Below are 22,016 nucleotides of genomic sequence, written 5' to 3' on the forward strand. Positions count from 1 at the left end.
TTGTAGTCTGTTACAGGGTCAGTGTACCATGTAGCCTAGCCTCTGTAGGTCTATATATCAGATCGTTACAGGCTTTGGGCCTTACGTCTCTCCTTCGTCTCTCCTCTCCTCTGTCTCTCCTCTCCTACTTCTCTCCTCTCCTACGTCTCTCTTCTCCTCTCCTACGTCTCTCCTCTCCTACGTCTCCTCTGTTTCTCCTCTCCTCTCCTACGTCTCCTCTCCTACGTCTCCTCTCCTACGTCTTTCCTCTCCTACGTCTCCTCTGTTTCTCCTCTCCTCTCCTACCTCTCTCCTCTCCTACGTCTCTCCTCTCCTACCTCTCTCCTCTCCTACGTCTCTCCTTCTCCTACGTCTCTCCTCTCCTACGTCTCTCCTACGTCTCTCCTCTCCTACGTCTCTCCTCTCCTACGTCTCTCCTACGTCTCTCCTCTCCTACGTCTCTCCTCTCCTACGTCTCTCCTACGTCTCTCCTCTCCTACGTCTCTCCTACGTCTCTCCTCTCCTACCTCTCTCCTCTCCTACCTCTCTCCTCTCCTACGTCTCTCCTCTCCTACGTCTCTCCTCTCCTACGTCTCTCCTACGTCTCTCCTACGTCTCTCCTCTCCTACGTCTCCTCTGTTTCTCCTCTCCTCTCCTACGTCTCTCCACTCCTACCTCTCTCCTCTCCCAGCCCCAACAGAAGTTATTAAACTCAGTAGACCGCTGTGTAGACGAGGCCCTGGAAGGCATTGTCTCTAGCTCTGGATGTCTCTCTCTGCTGAGGGGCCACAGGGTGGTGGTCAGGGCTGATCTGGAGGCCCTCAAGGGCCGGGTGGCCCTGCTGTCTGGAGGGGGGTCTGGACACGAGCCAGCACACGCAGGTAGGACACTCGTTTACCTGTATAGACACATTCAGACACCAGTGTTGTAAATCCAGGGGACTGGGACTCGAACCTGCGTCCAGCGACTGACCCAACCGTTCTCTGCTGAGGGGCCACAGGGTGGTGGTCAGGCCTGGAGGTCCTCAGGGGACTGGGACTCGAACCTGAGTCCAGCGAATGACCTCGTTCTCTGCTGAGGGGCCACAGGGTGGTGGTCAGGCCTGGAGGTCCTCAGGGGACTGGGACTCGAACCTGAGTCCAGCGACTGACCCAACCGTTCTCTGCTGAGGGGCCACAGGGTGGTGGTCAGGCCTGGAGGTCCTCAGGGGACTGGGACTCGAACCTGAGTCCAGCGAATGACCCAACCGTTCTCTGCTGAGGGGCCACAGGGTGGTGGTCAGGCCTGGAGGTCCTCAGGGGACTGGGACTCGAACCTGAGTCCAGCGACTGACCCAACCGTTCTCTGCTGAGGGGCCACAGGGTGGTGGTCAGGCCTGGAGGTCCTCAGGGACTGGGACTCGAACCTGAGTCCAGCGACTGACCCAACCGTTCTCTGCTGAGGGGCCACAGGGTGGTGGTCAGGCCTGGAGGTCCTCAGGGGACTGGGACTCGAACCTGAGTCCAGCGACTGACCCAACCGTTCTCTGCTGAGGGGCCACAGGGTGGTGGTCAGGCCTGGAGGTCCTCAGGGGACTGGGACTCGAACCTGAGTCCAGCGACTGACCCAACCGTTCTCTACTGAGTACTGAGGGGCCACAGGGTGGTGGTCAGGCCTGGAGGTCCTCAGGGGACTGGGACTCGAACCTGAGTCCAGCGACTGACCCAACCGTTCTCTGCTGAGGGGCCACAGGGTGGTGGTCAGGCCTGGAGGTCCCTCAGGGGACTGGGACTCGAACCTGAGTCCAGCGACTGACCCAACCGTTCTCTGCTGAGGGGCCCACAGGGTGGTGGTCAGGCCTGGAGGTCCTCAGGGGACTGGGACTCGAACCTGAGTCCAGCGACTGACCCAACCGTTCTCTGCTGAGGGGCCACAGGGTGGTGGTCAGGCCTGGAGGTCCTCAGGGGACTGGGACTCGAACCTGAGTCCAGCGAATGACCCAACCGTTCTCTGCTGAGGGGCCACAGGGTGGTGGTCAGGCCTGGAGGTCCTCAGGGGACTGGGACTCGAACCTGAGTCCAGCGACTGACCAACCGTTCTCTGCTGAGGGGCCACAGGGTGGTGGTCAGGCCTGGAGGTCCTCAGGGACTGGGACTCGAACCTGAGTCCAGCGACTGACCCAACCGTTCTCTGCTGAGGGGCCACAGGGTGGTGGTCAGGCCTGGAGGTCCTCAGGGGACTGGGACTCGAACCTGAGTCCAGCGACTGACCCAACCGTTCTCTGCTGAGGGGCCACAGGGTGGTGGTCAGGCCTGGAGGTCCTCAGGGGACTGGGACTCAACCTGAGTCCAGCGACTGACCCAACCGTTCTCTGCTGAGGGGCCACAGGGTGGTGGTCAGGCCTGGAGGTCCTCAGGGGACTGGGACTCGAACCTGAGTCCAGCGACTGACCCAACCGTTCTCTGCTGAGGGCCCACAGGGTGGTCAGGCCTGGAGGTCCTCAGGGGACTGGGACTCGAACCTGAGTCCAGCGACTGACCCAACCGTTCTCTGCTGAGGGGCCACAGGGTGGTGGTCAGGCCTGGAGGTCCTCAGGGGACTGGGACTCGAACCTGAGTCCAGCGAATGACCCAACCGTTCTCTGCTGAGGGGCCACAGGGTGGTGGTCAGGCCTGGAGGTCCTCAGGGACTGGGACTCGAACCTGAGTCCAGCGACTGACCCAACCGTTCTCTGCTGAGGGGCCACAGGGTGGTGGTCAGGCCTGGAGGTCCTCAGGGGACTGGGACTCGAACCTGAGTCCAGCGACTGACCCAACCGTTCTCTGCTGAGGGGCCACAGGGTGGTGGTCAGGCCTGGAGGTCCTCAGGGGACTGGGACTCGAACCTGAGTCCAGCGACTGACCCAACCGTTCTCTGCTGAGGGGCCACAGGGTGGTGGTCAGGCCTGGAGGTCCTCAGGGGACTGGGACTCGAACCTGAGTCCAGCGACTGACCCAACCGTTCTCTACTGAGGGGCCACAGGGTGGTGGTCAGGCCTGGAGGTCCTCAGGGACTGGGACTCGAACCTGAGTCCAGCGACTGACCCAACCGTTCTCTGCTGAGGGCCACAGGGTGGTGGTCAGGCCTGGAGGTCCTCAGGGGACTGGGACTCGAACCTGAGTCCAGCGACTGACCCAACCGTTCTCTGCTGAGGGGCCACAGGGTGGTGGTCAGGCCTGGAGGTCCTCAGGGGACTGGGACTCGAACCTGAGTCCAGCGACTGACCCAACCGTTCTCTGCTGAGGGGCCACAGGGTGGTGGTCAGGCCTGGAGGTTCTCAGGGGACTGGGACTCGAACCTGAGTCCAGCGACTGACCCAACCGTTCTCTACTGAGGGGCCACAGGGTGGTGGTCAGGCCTGGAGGTCCTCAGGGGACTGGGACTCGAACCTGAGTCCAGCGACTGACCCAACCGTTCTCTGCTGAGGGGCCACAGGGTGGTGGTCAGGCCTGGAGGTCCTCAGGGGACTGGGACTCGAACCTGAGTCCAGCGACTGACCCAACCGTTCTCTGCTGAGGGCCCACAGGGTGGTGGTCAGGCCTGGAGGTCCTCAGGGGACTGGGACTCGAACCTGAGTCCAGCGACTGACCCAACCGTTCTCTGCTGAGGGGCCACAGGGTGGTGGTCAGGCCTGGAGGTCCTCAGGGGACTGGGACTCGAACCTGAGTCCAGCGACTGACCCAACCGTTCTCTGCTGAGGGGCCACAGGGTGGTGGTCAGGCCTGGAGGTCCTCAGGGGACGAGTGGCCCTGCTCTCTAGAGGGGGGCCTGGGCACGAGCCAACACAGACAAGTACTCTCTGTCTCTGATCTCCCACCCCCCTCTCTCTCCCCCTCTCTCTCCCCCCCTCCCCTTCTCTCTCTCCCTCCCCTTCTCTCTCTCCCTCCCCTTCTCCCTCTCTCTCCCCTCTCTCTGTCTCTCCCTCCCCTTCTCCCTCTCTCTCCCCTCTCTCTCCCCCTTCTCCCTCTCCCACCCCCTCTCTCCCCGTCTCTCCCTCCCCCTTCTCCCTCTCCCACCCCCTCTCCCCGTCTCTCCCTCCCCTTCTCCCCTCTCCCACCCCCTCTCTCCCCATCTCTCCCTCCCCTTCTCCTGTCTCTTCTTCCTCCTCCTCTCTCTCCCTCTCCCTCCCCTTCTCCCTCTCTTCTTCCCCCCCCCAGGGTACATAGGTAGCGGTATGCTATCAGCAGCGGTTGCAGGTGGTGTCTTTGCCTCCCCTCCCCCGGCCAGTGTTCTAGCGGCCATTTTGTCTCTACGTGACGCGGGGGTGTCGGGAGTTCTACTCATCGTTAAGAACTACACCGGAGACCGCCTCAACTTCGGCCTCGCTGCGGAACAGGCCCGTAACCGCGGCGTCGCAGTCGAAATGGTGATTGTCGCCGACGACTGTGCTTTTGATCAACCCAGTAAGGCTGGGAGGAGGGGCCTGTGTGGAACGGTGTTTGTTCACAAGGTAATCAGTGTTTCATCTCTTTTTATTTTATTTATGTTATAAATGACAGAAGTATAGCGTTTTTATGTTTTAGACATTTTAAAACACCGACTTCAACTTTAACCCCGATCGATCATCTAGGACTGTTTTGATGTTGTGTGAAAGAAAGTCATTGATCTCTTTTCCTCTCGCTCAGCTTGCTGGGGCTCTGGCTGAAGAAGGTTGTCCATTGGACGAGATTGTCTCCAAGGTGACAGAGGCAGTGAAGGGCATTGGTGAGATCTATACACACACACTCACAACCGTTTCAGCCAGTCAGCTTTTCTCTTATCCGTACCTGTCAGTTTATACTCCTCTAGTATTCTCAGAGATTGTATGTTTCTACTGTAGGTACTCTGGGGGTCAGTAGTATTCTCAGATATTGTGTGTTTCTACTGTAGGTACTCTGGGGGTCAGTAGTATTCTCAGAGATTGTGTGTTTCTACTGTAGGTACTCTGGGGGTCAGTAGTATTCTCAGAGATTGTGTGTTTCTACTGTAGGTACTCTGGGGGTCAGTAGTATTCTCAGAGATTGTGTGTTTCTACTGTAGGTACTCTGGGGGTCAGCTTGTCTCCCTGTAGTGTTCCAGGCTGTCTGCCTTCCTTTGACCTGCCTGCTGGAGAGATGGAGCTGGGACTGGGTGAGAGAGGGAGGGAGGGAGGGAGCTGGGACTGGGTGAGAGGGAGGATGGAGCTGGGACTGGGTGAGAGAGGGAGGGAGGGAGGGAGGGAGCTGGGACTGGGTGAGAGAGGAGGAGGGAGGGAGGAGGAGCTGGGACTGGGTGAGAGGGGAGGGAGGGAGGGAGGGAGCTGGGACTGGGTGAGAGAGGGAGGAAGGGAGCTGGGACTGGGTGAGTGAGAGAGGGAGGGAGGGAGGGGGACTGGGTGAGAGGGAGGGAGAGCTGGGACTGGGTGAGAGAGGGAGGGAGAGCTGGGACTGGGTGAGAGAGGGAGGGAGAGAGCTGGGACTGGGTGAGAGGAGGAGGGAGAGAGCTGGGACTGGGTGAGAGAGGGAGGGAGAGAGCTGGGACTGGGTGAGGGAGGGAGGGAGAGAGCTGGGACTGGGTGAGAGAGGGAGGGAGGGAGCTGGGACTGGGTGAGAGAGGGAGGGAGGGAGCTGGGACTGGGTGAGAGAGGGAGGGAGGGAGGAGCTGGGACTGGGTGAGAGAGGGAGGGAGGGAGGGAGCTGGGACTGGGTGAGAGAGGGGAGGGGAGCTGGGACTGGGTGAGAGAGGGAGGGAGGAGCTGGGACTGGGTGAGAGAGGGAGGGAGGGAGCTGGGACTGGGTGAGAGAGGGAGGGAGGGAGCTGGGACTGGGTGAGAGAGGGAGGAGCTGGGACTGGGTGAGAGAGGGAGAGCTGGGACTGGGTTGAGAGAGGGAGGGAGGGAAGGAGGGAGCTGGGACTGGGTGAGAGAGGGAGGGAGGGAAGGAGGGAGCTGGGACTGGGTGAGAGAGGGAGGGAGGGAAGGAGGGAGCTGGGACTGGGTGAGAGAGGGAGGAGAGAGGGAGCTGGGACTGGGTGAGAGAGAGAGGGAGGGAGAGAGGGAGCTGGGACTAGGTGAGGGGGCTGGGACTGGGTGAGGGGGGGGGCTGGGACTGGGTGAGGTGAGGGGGGGAATTGGGACTGGATAAATTCCATGTTTGGAATTGATAACTTCTATGGGGGGAGAAAGAGCAGTTAGTAATTTAGATCATGTTGTTTTTCTCCTCAGGTATCCATGGTGAGCCTGGCATTAAGAGGTCGAAGGTCAGTGTAATAAAGTTAGGATACAGTGTTGGCATTAAGAGGTCAAAGGTCAGTGTAGTAAAGTTAGGTTATAGTGCAGGCAGTGTTCCAAATGGCACTCAATCTGGTCAAAAGTAGTGCACTATTTTATTTACCCTTTATTTACCCTTTATTTACCCTTTATTTAACCTTTATTCAACCCCTATTCAACCTTTATTTACCCTTTATTCAACCTTTATTCACCCTTTATTTACCCTTTATTCAACCCCTATTCAACCTTTATTTACCCTTTATTCAACCTTTATTCACCCTTTATTTACCCTTTATTCAACCCCTATTTATTAACTAGGGCAACTCAGTTTAGAACGTATTCTTATTTACAATGACGGCCAAACCCGGGTGCCGCTGCCCTATCGGTGTGTCGTATTTAATGAGACGTTGGTTTGCCATGATGGATCTCTTTTAGGTGACCTCGGCGGATGAGGTGGTGAAGAACATGGTAGACCATATGACCAACCCTGCCAGCCAATCACATCTGTCTCTGAAGTCAGGTACAAGGACCACCGCATTTAATTCAGTTAAACCATCTCCCTCCTCCTTTAAACCGTGTCCCCCCTCCTCCTCCTTTAAACCATGTCCCCCCTCCTCCTCCTTTAAACCCCCTCCTTTAACCCCCTCCTTTAAACCGTGTCCCCCCCTCCTCCTCCTTTAAACCATGTCCCCCTCCTCCTCCTTTAAACCGTGTCCCCCTCCCCTCATTGAAACCGTGTTCCCCTCCTCCTCCTTTAAACCCCCTCCTTTAAACTGTGTCCCCCTCCTCCTTTAAACCGTGTTCCCCTCCTCCTCCTTTAAACCCCCCTCCTCCTTTAAACCGTGTCCCCCCTCCTCCTTTAAACCGTGTCCCCCTCCTCCTTTAAACCGTGTTCCCCTCCTCCTCCTTTAAACCGTGTCCCCCTCCTCCTTTAAACAGTGTTCCCCTCCTCCTTTAAACCCCCCTCCTTTAAACCGTGTTCCCCTCCTCCTCCTTTAAACCCCCCCTCCTTTAAACCCCCCCTCCTTTAAACCCCTCCTCCTCCTTTAAACCGTGTCTCCCCCTCCTTTAAACCCCTCCTCCTCCTTTAAACTGTGTCCCCCCTCCTTTAAGCCCCCCTCCTTTAAACCCCCTCCTTTAAACTGTTCCCCTCCTCCTCCTTTAAACCGTGTCCCCCCCCTCCTTTAAACCGTGTCCCCTCCTCCTCCTTTAAACCGTGTTCCCCCTCCTCCTTTAAACCGTGTTCCCCCTCCTCCTTAAACCGTGTTCCCCCTCCTCCTTTAAACCGTGCCCCCCTCCTTTAAACCGTGTTCCCCTCCTCCTTTAAACCGTGTCCCCCCTCCTCCTTAAACCGTGTTCCCCTCCTCCTTTAAACTGTGTCCCCCTCTTCCTATAAACCGTGTCCCCCTCCTCCTATAAACCGTGTCCCCCTCCTCCTTTAAACTGTGTCCCCCTCCTCCTTTAAACTGTGTCCCCTCCTCCTATAAACCGTGTCCCCTCCTCCTCCTATAAACCGTGTCCCCTCCTCCTCCTATAAACCGTGTCCCCCTCCTCCTCCTATAAACCGTGTCCCCCTCCTCCTCCTATAAACCGTGTCCCCCTCCTCCTCCTTTAAACCGTGTCCCCCTCCTCCTCCTTTAAACCGTGTCCCCCTCCTCCTCCTTTAAACCGTGTCCCCCTCCTCCTCCTATAAACCGTGTCCCCCTCCTCCTCCTTTAAACCGTGTCCCCCCCTCCTCCTATAAACCGTGTCCCCCCCTCCTCCTATAAACCGTGCCCCCTCCTACCTCGTCCTCCTAACCGTGTCCCCTCTCTCTCTCTCTCTCTCTCTCTCTCTCTCTCTCTGGTACAGGTGACAGTGTGGTTCTGTGTGTTAACAACCTTGGAGCTCTGTCTTGTCTAGAGATATCTGTTGTTACTAGATCTGCTATACGCTACCTGGGTACGACTCATGGCTCATTGCTTAACTGTTATCGTAAATAACAATGTATAATATTGTAGTTTATTGATTTATGAAAAGCTAATTGTTAACCTCGTTATTCAGGTTACCTTGTTTACATTCTCTGTGGAATCTCTTTTTTAAAATAATTTTTGTTTGTTTGTTGTTGCCATGGTTACAGAGGGTCGTGGGGTGCGGGTTGCCCGGGTGATGTCGGGGTCATTTATGACATCACTGGAAATGGCGGGAGTGTCTCTGTCAATGATGAGAGCAGACCAGGAGATACTCAGACTGTTTGGTGAGAACACAGTCACCTGGTTGAGAACACGGTCACTCCTGATTACTTACACACACACAAACCTATCACCATGTAACACTGGCTTGTCGTTTCTCTCCCTCCCCATCTCTCTCTCCCTCCCCATCTCTCTCTCCCTCCCCATCTCTCTCTCCCTCCCCATCTCTCTCTCCCTCCCTCCCCATCTCTCTCTCCCTCCCTCCCCATCTCTCTCTCCCTCCCTCCCCATCTCTCTCCCTCCCCATCTCTCTCTCTCTCCCTCCCCATCTCTCTCTCCCCCCCCATCTCTCTCTCCCTCCCCATCTCTCTCTCCCTCCCCTCCCCATCTCCCTCCCTCCCCATCTCTCTCTCCCTCCCTCCCCATCTCTCTCTCCCTCCCTCCCCATCTCTCCCCTCCCTCCCTCCCTCCCCATCTCTCTCTCTATCCCTCCCCATCTCTCTCTCTCTCCTCTTCCTCCCCATCTCTCTCTCCATCCCCTCCCCATCCCTCCCTCTCTCTCCTCCCTCCCTCCCCATCTCTCTCTCCCTCCCTCCCCATCTCTCTCTCTCTCCCTCCCCATCTATCTCTCTCTCCCTCCCCATCTCTCTCTCCCTCCCTCCCCATCTCTCTCTCCATCCCTCCCCATCTCTCTCTCCCTCCCTCCCCCATCTCTCCCTCCCTGCCCATCTCTCTCTCAGATGCCAAGACAACAGCCTCTGCCTGGCCCAACCTCAGTACTGTGTGTATCAGTGGGACAAGTTACATTCTGGACCCTCCAGCGAAAGACATGCAAGAGACCTCGCACACAGAAGGTAGGTTAGGACAACACTCACCTGACCTCGCACACAGAAGGTAGGTTAGGACAACACTCACCTGACCTCGCACACAGAAGGTACGGTTAGGACAACACTCACCTGACCTCTCACACAGAAGGTACGGTTAGGACAATACACACACTCACCTGACCTCTCACACAGAAGGTACGGTTAGGACAACACTCACCTGACCTCGCACACAGAAGGTACGGTTAGGACAACACTCACCTGACCTCTCACACAGAAGGTACGGTTAGGACAACACTCACACTCACCTGACACCTCACACAGAAGGTACGGTTAGGACAACACTCACCTGACCTCTCACACAGAAGGTAGGTTAGGACAACACTCACACTCACCTGACACCTCACACAGAAGGTACGGTTAGGACAACACTCACCTGACCTCTCACACAGAAGGTACGGTTAGGACAACACTCACCTGACCTCTCACACAGAAGGTACGGTTAGGACAACACTCACCTGACCTCTCACACAGAAGGTACGGTTAGGACAACACTCACCTGACCTCTCACACAGAAGGTACGGTTAGGACAACACTCACCTGACCTCTCACACAGAAGGTACGTTTAGGACAACACTCACCTGACCTCTCACACAGAAGGTACGGTTAGGACAACACTCACCTGACCTCTCACACAGAAGGTAGTTAGGACAACACTCACCTGACCTCTCACACAGAAGGTACGGTTAGGACAACACTCACCTGACCTCTCACACAGAAGGTACGGTTAGGACAACACTCACCTGACCTCTCACACAGAAGGTACGGTTAGGACAACACTCACCTGACCTCTCACACAGAAGGTACGGTTAGGACAACACTCACCTGACCTCTCACACAGAAGGTACGGTTAGGACAGCACTCACATGACCTCTCACACAGAAGGTACGGTTAGGACAGCACTCACATGACCTCTCACACAGAAGGTACGGTTAGGACAACACTCACCTGACCTCTCACACAGAAGGTACGGTTCGGACAACACTCACACTCACCTGACACCTCACACAGAAGGTAGGTTTAGGACAACACACACACTCACCTGACACCTCACACAGAAGGTAGGTTTAGGACAACACACACACTCACCTGACACCTCACACGAAGGTAGGTTTAGGACAACACTCACCGCACACAGAAGTCAGAAGTCAGTCAACCGTCTTGATGCCTTGCAGGATACCTGAGTCTAGCTCAGTGGGTCAACAGTCTTGATGCCCTGCAGGATACCTGGGTCTAGCTCAGTGGGTCAACAGTCTTGAGGCCCTGCAGGATACCTGGGTCTAGCTCAGTGGGTCAACAGTCTTGATGCCCTGCAGGATACCTGGGTCTAGCTCAGTGGGTCAACAGTCTTGAGGCCCTGCAGGATACCTGGGTCTAGCTCAGTGGGTCAACAGTCTTGAGGCCCTGCAGGATACCTGGGTCTAGCTCAGTGGGTCAACAGTCTTGATGCCCTGCAGGATACCTGGGTCTAGCTCAGTGGGTCAACAGTCTTGAGGCCCTGCAGGATACCTGGGATCCAATCCAGTTAGTCATATTGTTCCCTCACTTTTTTTTTTGAAACGTCATTTTTAATCTTTTGAACACACACACACACACACACACACACACAGCTGTAAATGAATATCTTTCTGTGTGTCAGGTCCTCTCAGTGATGTGATGCGGAAGGCTCTAGAAGCGGTGTGCTCTTCCCTTCTTCAACGCCAAGAGGAACTAAACTCACTGGACAGGGCATCCGGGGACGGAGATTGCGGGAACACTCATGCCCAAGCTGCCAAAGGTGAAGACATTAATTGCATACTTGTAGATACACTATGCAACATTTTGTGAACAGTATTCATTTGAGTTTGAGTTTATTTTTACAGGGACAGTGCACATTAACCAACGTTTCAGCAAAAGTGCTGGTTTTAGTCAGCCGGCTAATTTTCAACCGCAGTCCCTGGGCAGGTTAATAAAAACAATTAAAATATAGACAATCATTGAGCAGTGAGCACACGCAGAGCAACATAGAACAAGCAAGACGTAGCATACAGACAGAGCAACATAGGACAAGCAAGACGTAGCATACAGACAGAGCAACATAGAACAAGCAAGACGTAGCATATAGACAGAGCAACATAGAACAAGCAAGACGTAGCATACAGACAGAGCAACACAGAACAAGCAAGACGTAGCATACAGACAGAGCAACATAGAACAAAATTCATAAAAACACCAGTGTTTCCACAGGACCATTACAGTAGTGAGTCACTGAGCCACTGTGTAACCTGGACCATTACAGTAGTGAGTCACTATGTAACCTGGACCATTACAGTAGTGAGTCACTATGTAACCTGGACCATTACAGTAGTGAGTCACTGAGTCACTATGTAACCTGGACCATTACAGTAGTGAGTCACTATGTAACCTGGACCATTACAGTAGTGAGTCACTATGTAACCTGGACCATTACAGTAGTGAGTCACTATGTAACCTGGACCATTACAGTAGTGAGTCACTATGTGACCTGGACCATTACAGTAGTGAGTCACTATGTAACCTGGACCATTACAGTAGTGAGTCACTATGTAACCTGGACCATTACAGTAGTGAGTCACTATGTAACCTGGACCATTACAGTAGTGAGTCACTATGTAACCTGGACCATTACAGTAGTGAGTCACTATGTAACCTGGACCATTACAGTAGTGAGTCACTATGTAACCTGGACCATTACAGTAGTGAGTCACTATGTAACCTGGACCATTACAGTAGTGAGTCACTATGTAACCTGGACCATTACAGTAGTGAGTCACTATGTAACCTGGACCATTACAGTAGTGAGTCACTATGTAACCTGGACCATTACAGTAGTGAGTCACTATGTAACCTGGACCATTACAGTAGTGAGTCACTATGTAACCTGGACCATTACAGTAGTGAGTCACTATGTAACCTGGACCATTACAGTAGTGAGTCACTGAGTCACTATGTAACCTGGACCATTACGGTAGTGAGTCACTGAGTCACTATGTAACCTGGATCGTTAAAGTAGTGAGTCACTATGTAACCTGGACCGTTAAAGTAGTGAGTCACTATGTAACCTGGACCATTACAGTAGTGAGTCACTATGTAACCTGGACCGTTACAGTAGTGAGTCACTGAGTCACTATGTAACCTGGACCGTTACAGTAGTGATTCACTGAGTCACTATGTAACCTGGACCATTACAGTAGTGAGTCACTATGTAACCTGGACCATTACAGTAGTGAGTCACTATGTAACCTGGACCATTACAGTAGTGAGTCACTGTGTAACCTGGACCATTACAGTAGTGAGTCACTATGTAACCTGGACCATTACAGTAGTGAGTCACTATGTAACCTGGACCATTACAGTAGTGAGTCACTATGTAACCTGGACCATTACAGTAGTGAGTCACTATGTAACCTGGACCATTATGGTAGTGAGTCACTATGTAACCTGGACCATTACGGTAGTGAGTCACTGAGTCACTATGTAACCTGGACCATTACAGTAGTGAGTCACTGAGTCACTATGTAACCTGGACCATTACAGTAGTGAGTCACTGAGTCACTTTGTAACCTGGACCATTACAGTAGTGAGTCACTATGTAACCTGGACCATTACAGTAGTGAGTCACTGAGTCACTATGTAACCTGGACCATTACAGTAGTGAGTCACTATGTAACCTGGACCGTTACAGTTGTGAGTCACAATGTAACCTGGACCATTACAGTAGTGAGTCACTGAGTCACTATGTAACCTGGACCATTACAGTAGTGAGTCACTGAGTCACTATGTAACCTGGACCATTACAGTAGTGAGTCACTGAGTCACTATGTAACCTGGACCATTACAGTAGTGAGTCACTGAGTCACTATGTAACCTGGACCATTACAGTAGTGAGTCACTGAGTCACTATGTAACCTGGACCATTACAGTAGTGAGTCACTATGTAACCTGGACCATTACAGTAGTGAGTCACTATGTAACCTGGACCATTACAGTAGTGAGTCACTGAGTCACTATGTAACCTGGACCATTACAGTAGTGAGCCACTATGTAACCTGGACCATTACAGTAGTGAGTCACTATGTAACCTGGACCATTACAGTAGTGAGTCACTGAGTCACTATGTAACCTGGACCATTACAGTAGTGAGTCACTATGTAACCTGGACCATTACAGTAGTGAGTCACTATGTAACCTGGACCGTTACAGTAGTGAGTCACTATGTAACCTGGACCATTACAGTAGTGAGTCACTATGTAACCTGGACCATTACAGTAGTGAGTCACTGAGTCACTATGTAACCTGGACCATTACAGTAGTGAGTCACTGAGTCACTATGTAACCTGGACCATTACAGTAGTGAGTCACTGAGTCACTATGTAACCTGGACCATTACAGTAGTGAGTCACTATGTAACCTGGACCATTACAGTAGTGAGTCACTGAGTCACTATGTAACCTGGACCACTACAGTAGTGAGTCACTATGTAACCTGGACCATTACAGTAGTGAGTCACTATGTAACCTGGACCATTACAGTAGTGAGTCACTATGTAACCTGGACCATTACGGTAGTGAGTCACTATGTAACCTGGACCATTACGGGAGTGAGTCACTATGTAACCTGGACCATTACAGTAGTGAGTCACTGAGTCACTATGTAACCTGGACCATTACAGTAGTGAGTCACTGAGTCACTATGTAACCTGGACCATTGCAGTAGTGAGTCACTGAGTCACTATGTAACCTGGACCATTACAGTAGTGAGTCACTATGTAACCTGGACCATTACAGTAGTGAGTCACTATGTAACCTGGACCATTACAGTAGTGAGTCACTATGTAACCTGGACCATTACAGTAGTGAGTCACTATGTAACCTGGACCATTACAGTAGTGAGTCACTGAGTCACTATGTAACCTGGACCATTACAGTAGTGAGTCACTATGTAACCTGGACCATTACAGTAGTGAGTCACTATGTAACCTGGACCATTACAGTAGTGAGTCACTGAGTCACTATGTAACCTGGACCATTACAGTACTGAGTCACTATGTAACCTGGACCATTACAGTAGTGAGTCACTATGTAACCTGGACCATTACAGTAGTGAGTCACTGAGTCACTATGTAACCTGGACCATTACAGTAGTGAGTCACTATGTAACCTGGACCATTACAGTAGTGAGTCACTGAGTCACTATGTAACCTGGGCCATTACAGTAGTGAGTCACTTTGTAACCTGGACCATTACAGTAGTGAGTCACTATGTAACCTGGACCATTACAGTAGTGAGTCACTATGTAACCTGGACCATTACAGTAGTGAGTCACTGAGTCACTATGTAACCTGGACCATTACAGTAGTGAGTCACTGAGTCACTATGTAACCTGGACCATTACAGTAGTGAGTCACTATGTAACCTGGACCATTACAGTAGTGAGTCACTGAGCCACTTTGTAACCTGGACCATTACAGTAGTGAGTCACTGAGTCACTATGTAACCTGGACCATTACAGTAGTGAGTCACTGAGTCACTATGTAACCTGGACCGTTACAGTAGTGAGTCACTGAGTCACCTGGACCATTACAGTAGTGAGTCACTATGTAACCTGGACCATTACAGTAGTGAGTCACTATGTAACCTGGACCATTACAGTAGTGAGTCACTGAGTCACCTGGACCATTACAGTAGTGAGTCACTATGTAACCTGGACCATTACAGTAGTGAGTCACTATGTAACCTGGACCATTACAGTAGTGAGTCACTATGTAACCTGGACCATTACAGTAGTGAGTCACTATGTAACCTGGACCATTACAGTAGTGAGTCACTATGTAACCTGGACCATTACAGTAGTGAGTCACTATGTAACCTGGACCATTACAGTAGTGAGTCACTATGTAACCTGGACCATTACAGTAGTGAGTCACTATGTAACCTGGACCATTACAGTAGTGAGTCACTGTGTAACCTGGACCATTACAGTAGTGAGTCACTGAGTCACTATGTAACCTGGACCATTACAGTAGTGAGTCACTGAGTCACTATGTAACCTGGACCATTACAGTAGTGAGTCACTGAGCCACTTTGTAACCTGGACCATTACAGTAGTGAGTCACTGAGCCACTATGTAACCTGGACCATTACAGTAGTGAGTCACTGAGTCACTATGTAACCTGGACCATTACAGTAGTGAGTCACTGAGTCACTATGTAACCTGGACCATTACAGTAGTGAGTCACTGTGTAACCTGGACCATTACAGTAGTGAGTCACTGTGTAACCTGGACCATTACAGTAGTGAGTCACTGAGTCACTATGTAACCTGGACCATTAAAGTAGTGAGTCACTGTGTAACCTGGACCATTACAGTAGTGAGTCACTGAGTCACTATGTAACCTGGACCATTACAGTAGTGAGTCACTATGTAACCTGGACCATTACAGTAGTGAGTCACTATGTAACCTGGACCATTACAGTAGTGAGTCACTATGTAACCTGGACCATTACAGTAGTGAGTCACTGTGTAACCTGGACCATTACAGTAGTGAGTCACTATGTAACCTGGACCATTACAGTAGTGAGTCACTGTGTAACCTGGACCATTACAGTAGTGAGTCACTGTGTAACCTGGACCATTACAGTAGTGAGTCACTATGTAACCTGGACCATTACAGTAGTGAGTCACTATGTAACCTGGACCATTACAGTAGTGAGTCACTATGTAACCTGGACCATTACGGTAGTGAGTCACTGTGTAACCTGGACCACTACAGTAGTGAGTCACTGAGTCACTATGTAACCTGGACCATTACAGTAGTGAGTCACTGAGTCACTATGTAACCTGGACCATTACAGTAGTGAGTCACTGTGTAACCTGGACCATTACAGTAGTGAGTCACTATGTAACCTGGACCATTACAGTAGTGAGTCACTGTGTAACCTGGACCATTACAGTAGTGAGTCACTGAGTCACTATGTAACCTGGACCATTACAGTAGTGAGTCACTGAGTCACTATGTAACCTGGACCATTACAGTAGTGAGTCACTGAGCCACTTTGTAACCTGGACCATTACAGTAGTGAGTCACTGAGTCACTATGTAACCTGGACCATTACAGTAGTGAGTCACTGAGTCACTATGTAACCTGGACCATTACAGTAGTGAGTCACTGAGTCACTATGTAACCTGGACCATTACAGTAGTGAGTCACTGAGTCACTATGTAACCTGGACCATTACAGTAGTGAGTCACTGAGTCACTATGTAACCTGGACCATTACAGTAGTGAGTCACTGAGTCACTATGTAACCTGGACCATTACAGTAGTGAGTCACTGAGTCACTATGTAACCTGGACCATTACAGTAGTGAGTCACTATGTAACCTGGACCATTACAGTAGTGAGTCACTATGTAACCTGGACCATTACAGTAGTGAGTCACTATGTAACCTGGACCATTACAGTAGTGAGTCACTATGTAACCTGGACCATTACAGTAGTGAGTCACTATGTAACCTGGACCATTACAGTAGTGAGTCACTATGTAACCTGGACCATTACAGTAGTGAGTCACTATGTAACCTGGACCATTACAGTAGTGAGTCAGTAACCTGGACCATTACAGTAGTGAGTCACTATGTAACCTGGACCATTACAGTAGTGAGTCACTGTGTAACCTGGACCATTACAGTAGTGAGTCACTATGTAACCTGGACCATTACAGTAGTGAGTCACTGTGTAACCTGGACCATTACAGTAGTGAGTCACTGTGTAACCTGGACCATTACAGTAGTGAGTCACTGTGTAACCTGGACCATTACAGTAGTGAGTCACTGTGTAACCTGGACCATTACAGTAGTGAGTCACTATGTAACCTGGACCATTACGGTAGTGAGTCACTGTGTAACCTGGACCACTACAGTAGTGAGTCACTGAGTCACTATGTAACCTGGACCATTACAGTAGTGAGTCACTGAGTCACTATGTAACCTGGACCATTACAGTAGTGAGTCACTGTGTAACCTGGACCATTACAGTAGTGAGTCACTGTGTAACCTGGACCATTACAGTAGTGAGTCACTGAGTCACTATGTAACCTGGACCATTACAGTAGTGAGTCACTATGTAACCTGGACCATTACAGTAGTGAGTCACTATGTAACCTGGACCATTACAGTAGTGAGTCACTATGTAACCTGGACCATTACAGTAGTGAGTCACTATGTAACCTGGACCATTACAGTAGTGAGTCACTGTGTAACCTGGACCATTACAGTAGTGAGTCACTGAGTCACTATGTAACCTGGACCATTACAGTAGTGAGTCACTGAGTCACTATGTAACCTGGACCATTACAGTAGTGAGTCACTGTGTAACCTGGACCATTACAGTAGTGAGTCACTGTGTAACCTGGACCATTACAGTAGTGAGTCACTGAGTCACTATGTAACCTGGACCATTAAAGTAGTGAGTCACTGTGTAACCTGGACCATTACAGTAGTGAGTCACTGAGTCACTATGTAACCTGGACCATTACAGTAGTGAGTCACTATGTAACCTGGACCATTACAGTAGTGAGTCACTATGTAACCTGGACCATTACAGTAGTGAGTCACTATGTAACCTGGACCATTACAGTAGTGAGTCACTATGTAACCTGGACCATTACAGTAGTGAGTCACTGTGTAACCTGGACCATTACAGTAGTGAGTCACTATGTAACCTGGACCATTACAGTAGTGAGTCACTGTGTAACCTGGACCATTACAGTAGTGAGTCACTGTGTAACCTGGACCATTACAGTAGTGAGTCACTATGTAACCTGGACCATTACAGTAGTGAGTCACTATGTAACCTGGACCATTACAGTAGTGAGTCACTATGTAACCTGGACCATTACAGTAGTGAGTCACTGTGTAACCTGGACCATTACAGTAGTGAGTCACTGAGTCACTATGTAACCTGGACCATTACAGTAGTGAGTCACTGAGTCACTATGTAACCTGGACCATTACAGTAGTGAGTCACTGTGTAACCTGGACCATTACAGTAGTGAGTCACTGTGTAACCTGGACCATTACAGTAGTGAGTCACTGAGTCACTATGTAACCTGGACCATTACAGTAGTGAGTCACTGAGTCACTATGTAACCTGGACCATTACAGTAGTGAGTCACTATGTAACCTGGACCATTACAGTAGTGAGTCACTGAGCCACTTTGTAACCTGGGCCATTACAGTAGTGAGTCACTGTGTAACCTGGACCACTACAGTAGTGAGTCACTGAGTCACTATGTAACCTGGACCATTACAGTAGTGAGTCACTGTGTAACCTGGACCATTACAGTAGTGAGTCACTATGTAACCTGGACCATTACAGTAGTGAGTCACTGAGTCACTATGTAACCTGGACCATTACAGTAGTGAGTCACTATGTAACCTGGACCATTACAGTAGTGAGTCACTATGTAACCTGGACCATTACAGTAGTGAGTCACTGTGTAACCTGGACCATTACAGTAGTGAGTCACTATGTAACCTGGACCATTACAGTAGTGAGTCACTGTGTAACCTGGACCATTACAGTAGTGAGTCACTATGTAACCTGGACCATTACAGTAGTGAGTCACTGTGTAACCTGGACCATTACAGTAGTGAGTCACTATGTAACCTGGACCATTACAGTAGTGAGTCACTGTGTAACCTGGACCATTACAGTAGTGAGTCACTGTGTAACCTGGACCATTACAGTAGTGAGTCACTATGTAACCTGGACCATTACAGTAGTGAGTCACTATGTAACCTGGACCATTACAGTAGTGAGTCACTATGTAACCTGGACCACTACAGTAGTGAGTCACTGAGTCACTATGTAACCTGGACCATTACAGTAGTGAGTCACTGAGTCACTATGTAACCTGGACCATTACAGTAGTGAGTCACTGTGTAACCTGGACCATTACAGTAGTGAGTCACTGTGTAACCTGGACCATTACAGTAGTGAGTCACTGAGTCACTATGTAACCTGGACCATTAAAGTAGTGAGTCACTGTGTAACCTGGACCATTACAGTAGTGAGTCACTGAGTCACTATGTAACCTGGACCATTACAGTAGTGAGTCACTATGTAACCTGGACCATTACAGTAGTGAGTCACTATGTAACCTGGACCATTACAGTAGTGAGTCACTATGTAACCTGGACCATTACAGTAGTGAGTCACTGTGTAACCTGGACCATTACAGTAGTGAGTCACTATGTAACCTGGACCATTACAGTAGTGAGTCACTGTGTAACCTGGACCATTACAGTAGTGAGTCACTGTGTAACCTGGACCATTACAGTAGTGAGTCACTATGTAACCTGGACCATTACAGTAGTGAGTCACTATGTAACCTGGACCATTACGGTAGTGAGTCACTGTGTAACCTGGACCACTACAGTAGTGAGTCACTGAGTCACTATGTAACCTGGACCATTACAGTAGTGAGTCACTGAGTCACTATGTAACCTGGACCATTACAGTAGTGAGTCACTGTGTAACCTGGACCATTACAGTAGTGAGTCACTGTGTAACCTGGACCATTACAGTAGTGAGTCACTGAGTCACTATGTAACCTGGATCATTACAGTAGTGAGTCACTGAGTCACTATGTAACCTGGACCATTACAGTAGTGAGTCACTATGTAACCTGGACCATTACAGTAGTGAGTCACTGAGCCACTTTGTAACCTGGGCCATTACAGTAGTGAGTCACTGAGTCACTATGTAACCTGGACCATTACAGTAGTGAGTCACTGAGTCACTATGTAACCTGGACCGTTACAGTAGTGAGTCACTGAGTCACCTGGACCATTACAGTAGTGAGTCACTATGTAACCTGGACCATTACAGTAGTGAGTCACTATGTAACCTGGACCATTACAGTAGTGAGTCACTATGTCACCTGGACCATTACAGTAGTGAGATGTAACCTGGACCATTACAGTAGTGAGTCACTATGTAACCTGGACCATTACAGTAGTGAGTCACTATGTAACCTGACCATTACAGTAGTGAGTCACTATGTAACCTGACCATTACAGTAGTGAGTCACTATGTAACCTGGACCATTACAGTAGTGAGTCACTATGTAACCTGGACCATTACAGTAGTGAGTCACTATGTAACCTGGACCATTACAGTAGTGAGTCACTATGTAACCTGGACCATTACAGTAGTGAGTCACTATGTAACCTGGACCATTACAGTAGTGAGTCACTGAGTCACTATGTAACCTGGACCATTACAGTAGTGAGTCACTATGTAACCTGGACCATTACAGTAGTGAGTCACTGAGTCACTATGTAACCTGGACCATTACAGTAGTGAGTCACTGAGTCACTATGTAACCTGGACCATTACAGTAGTGAGTCACTGAGTCACTATGTAACCTGGACCATTACAGTAGTGAGTCACTATGTAACCTGGACCATTACAGTAGTGAGTCACTATGTAACCTGGACCATTACAGTAGTGAGTCACTATGTAACCTGGACCATTACAGTAGTGAGTCACTATGTAACCTGGACCATTACAGTAGTGAGTCACTATGTAACCTGGACCATTACAGTAGTGAGTCACTATGTAACCTGACCATTACAGTAGTGAGTCACTGAGTCACTATGTAACCTGACCATTACAGTAGTGAGTCACTATGTAACCTGACCATTACAGTAGTGAGTCACTATGTAACCTGGACCATTACAGTAGTGAGTCACTGTGTAACCTGGACCATTACAGTAGTGAGTCACTGTGTAACCTGACCATTACAGTAGTGAGTCACTGTGTAACCTGGACCATTACAGTAGTGAGTCACTATGTAACCTGACCATTACAGTAGTGAGTCACTATGTAACCTGGACCATTACAGTAGTGAGTCACTATGTAACCTGGACCATTACGGTAGTGAGTCACTGTGTAACTTGGACCACTACGGTAGTGAGTCACTGAGTCACTATGTAACCTGGACCATTACAGTAGTGAGTCACTATGTAACCTGGACCATTAAAGTAGTGAGTCACTGTGTAACCTGGACCATTACAGTAGTGAGTCACTGAGTCACTATGTAACCTGGACCATTACAGTAGTGAGTCACTATGTAACCTGGACCATTAAAGTAGTGAGTCACTATGTAACCTGGACCATTACAGTAGTGAGTCACTGAGTCACTATGTAACCTGGACCATTACAGTAGTGAGTCACTGAGTCACTATGTAACCTGGACCATTACAGTAGTGAGTCACTGAGTCACTATGTAACCTGGACCATTACAGTAGTGAGTCACTGAGTCACTATGTAACCTGGACCATTACAGTAGTGAGTCACTATGTAACCTGGACCATTACAGTAGTGAGTCACTATGTAACCTGGACCATTACAGTAGTGAGTCACTGAGTCACTATGTAACCTGGACCATTACAGTAGTGAGTCACTATGTAACCTGGACCATTACAGTAGTGAGTCACTATGTAACCTGGACCACTACAGTAGTGAGTCACTATGTAACCTGGACCATTACAGTAGTGAGTCACTGTGTAACCTGGACCATTACAGTAGTGAGTCACTATGTAACCTGGACCATTACAGTAGTGAGTCACTGTGTAACCTGGACCATTACAGTAGTGAGTCACTATGTAACCTGGACCATTACAGTAGTGAGTCACTGTGTAACCTGGACCATT

The 22,016-nt window shown here is 50.1% G+C and overlaps 1 protein-coding gene across 5 annotated transcripts in view; it reads left to right on the forward strand.

The window, feature by feature from the left end:
* tkfc (triokinase/FMN cyclase) overlaps positions 1-22,016 on the forward strand; it is a 46,514-nt gene that overhangs the window by 17,522 nt on the left and 6,976 nt on the right. For 3 of the 5 annotated variants that reach the window (XM_065015089.1, XM_065015091.1, XM_065015093.1), the window contains exons 2-11: positions 671-860; positions 4,155-4,447; positions 4,623-4,701; positions 5,017-5,106; positions 6,179-6,213; positions 6,659-6,743; positions 8,075-8,164; positions 8,343-8,459; positions 9,135-9,248; positions 10,918-11,055. In XM_065015089.1, the coding sequence (XP_064871161.1) occupies positions 671-860; positions 4,155-4,447; positions 4,623-4,701; positions 5,017-5,106; positions 6,179-6,213; positions 6,659-6,743; positions 8,075-8,164; positions 8,343-8,459; positions 9,135-9,248; positions 10,918-11,055 (1,231 nt within the window). The remainder of the gene's footprint in view (positions 1-670; positions 861-4,154; positions 4,448-4,622; positions 4,702-5,016; positions 5,107-6,178; positions 6,214-6,658; positions 6,744-8,074; positions 8,165-8,342; positions 8,460-9,134; positions 9,249-10,917; positions 11,056-22,016) is intronic. The other 2 variants (XM_065015090.1, XM_065015094.1) reach the window with 2 other exon arrangements.

The sequence above is a fragment of the Oncorhynchus nerka genome, unplaced genomic scaffold (genome assembly GCF_034236695.1).
Source record: "Oncorhynchus nerka isolate Pitt River unplaced genomic scaffold, Oner_Uvic_2.0 unplaced_scaffold_1700, whole genome shotgun sequence".
NCBI lineage: Eukaryota > Metazoa > Chordata > Actinopteri > Salmoniformes > Salmonidae > Oncorhynchus > Oncorhynchus nerka.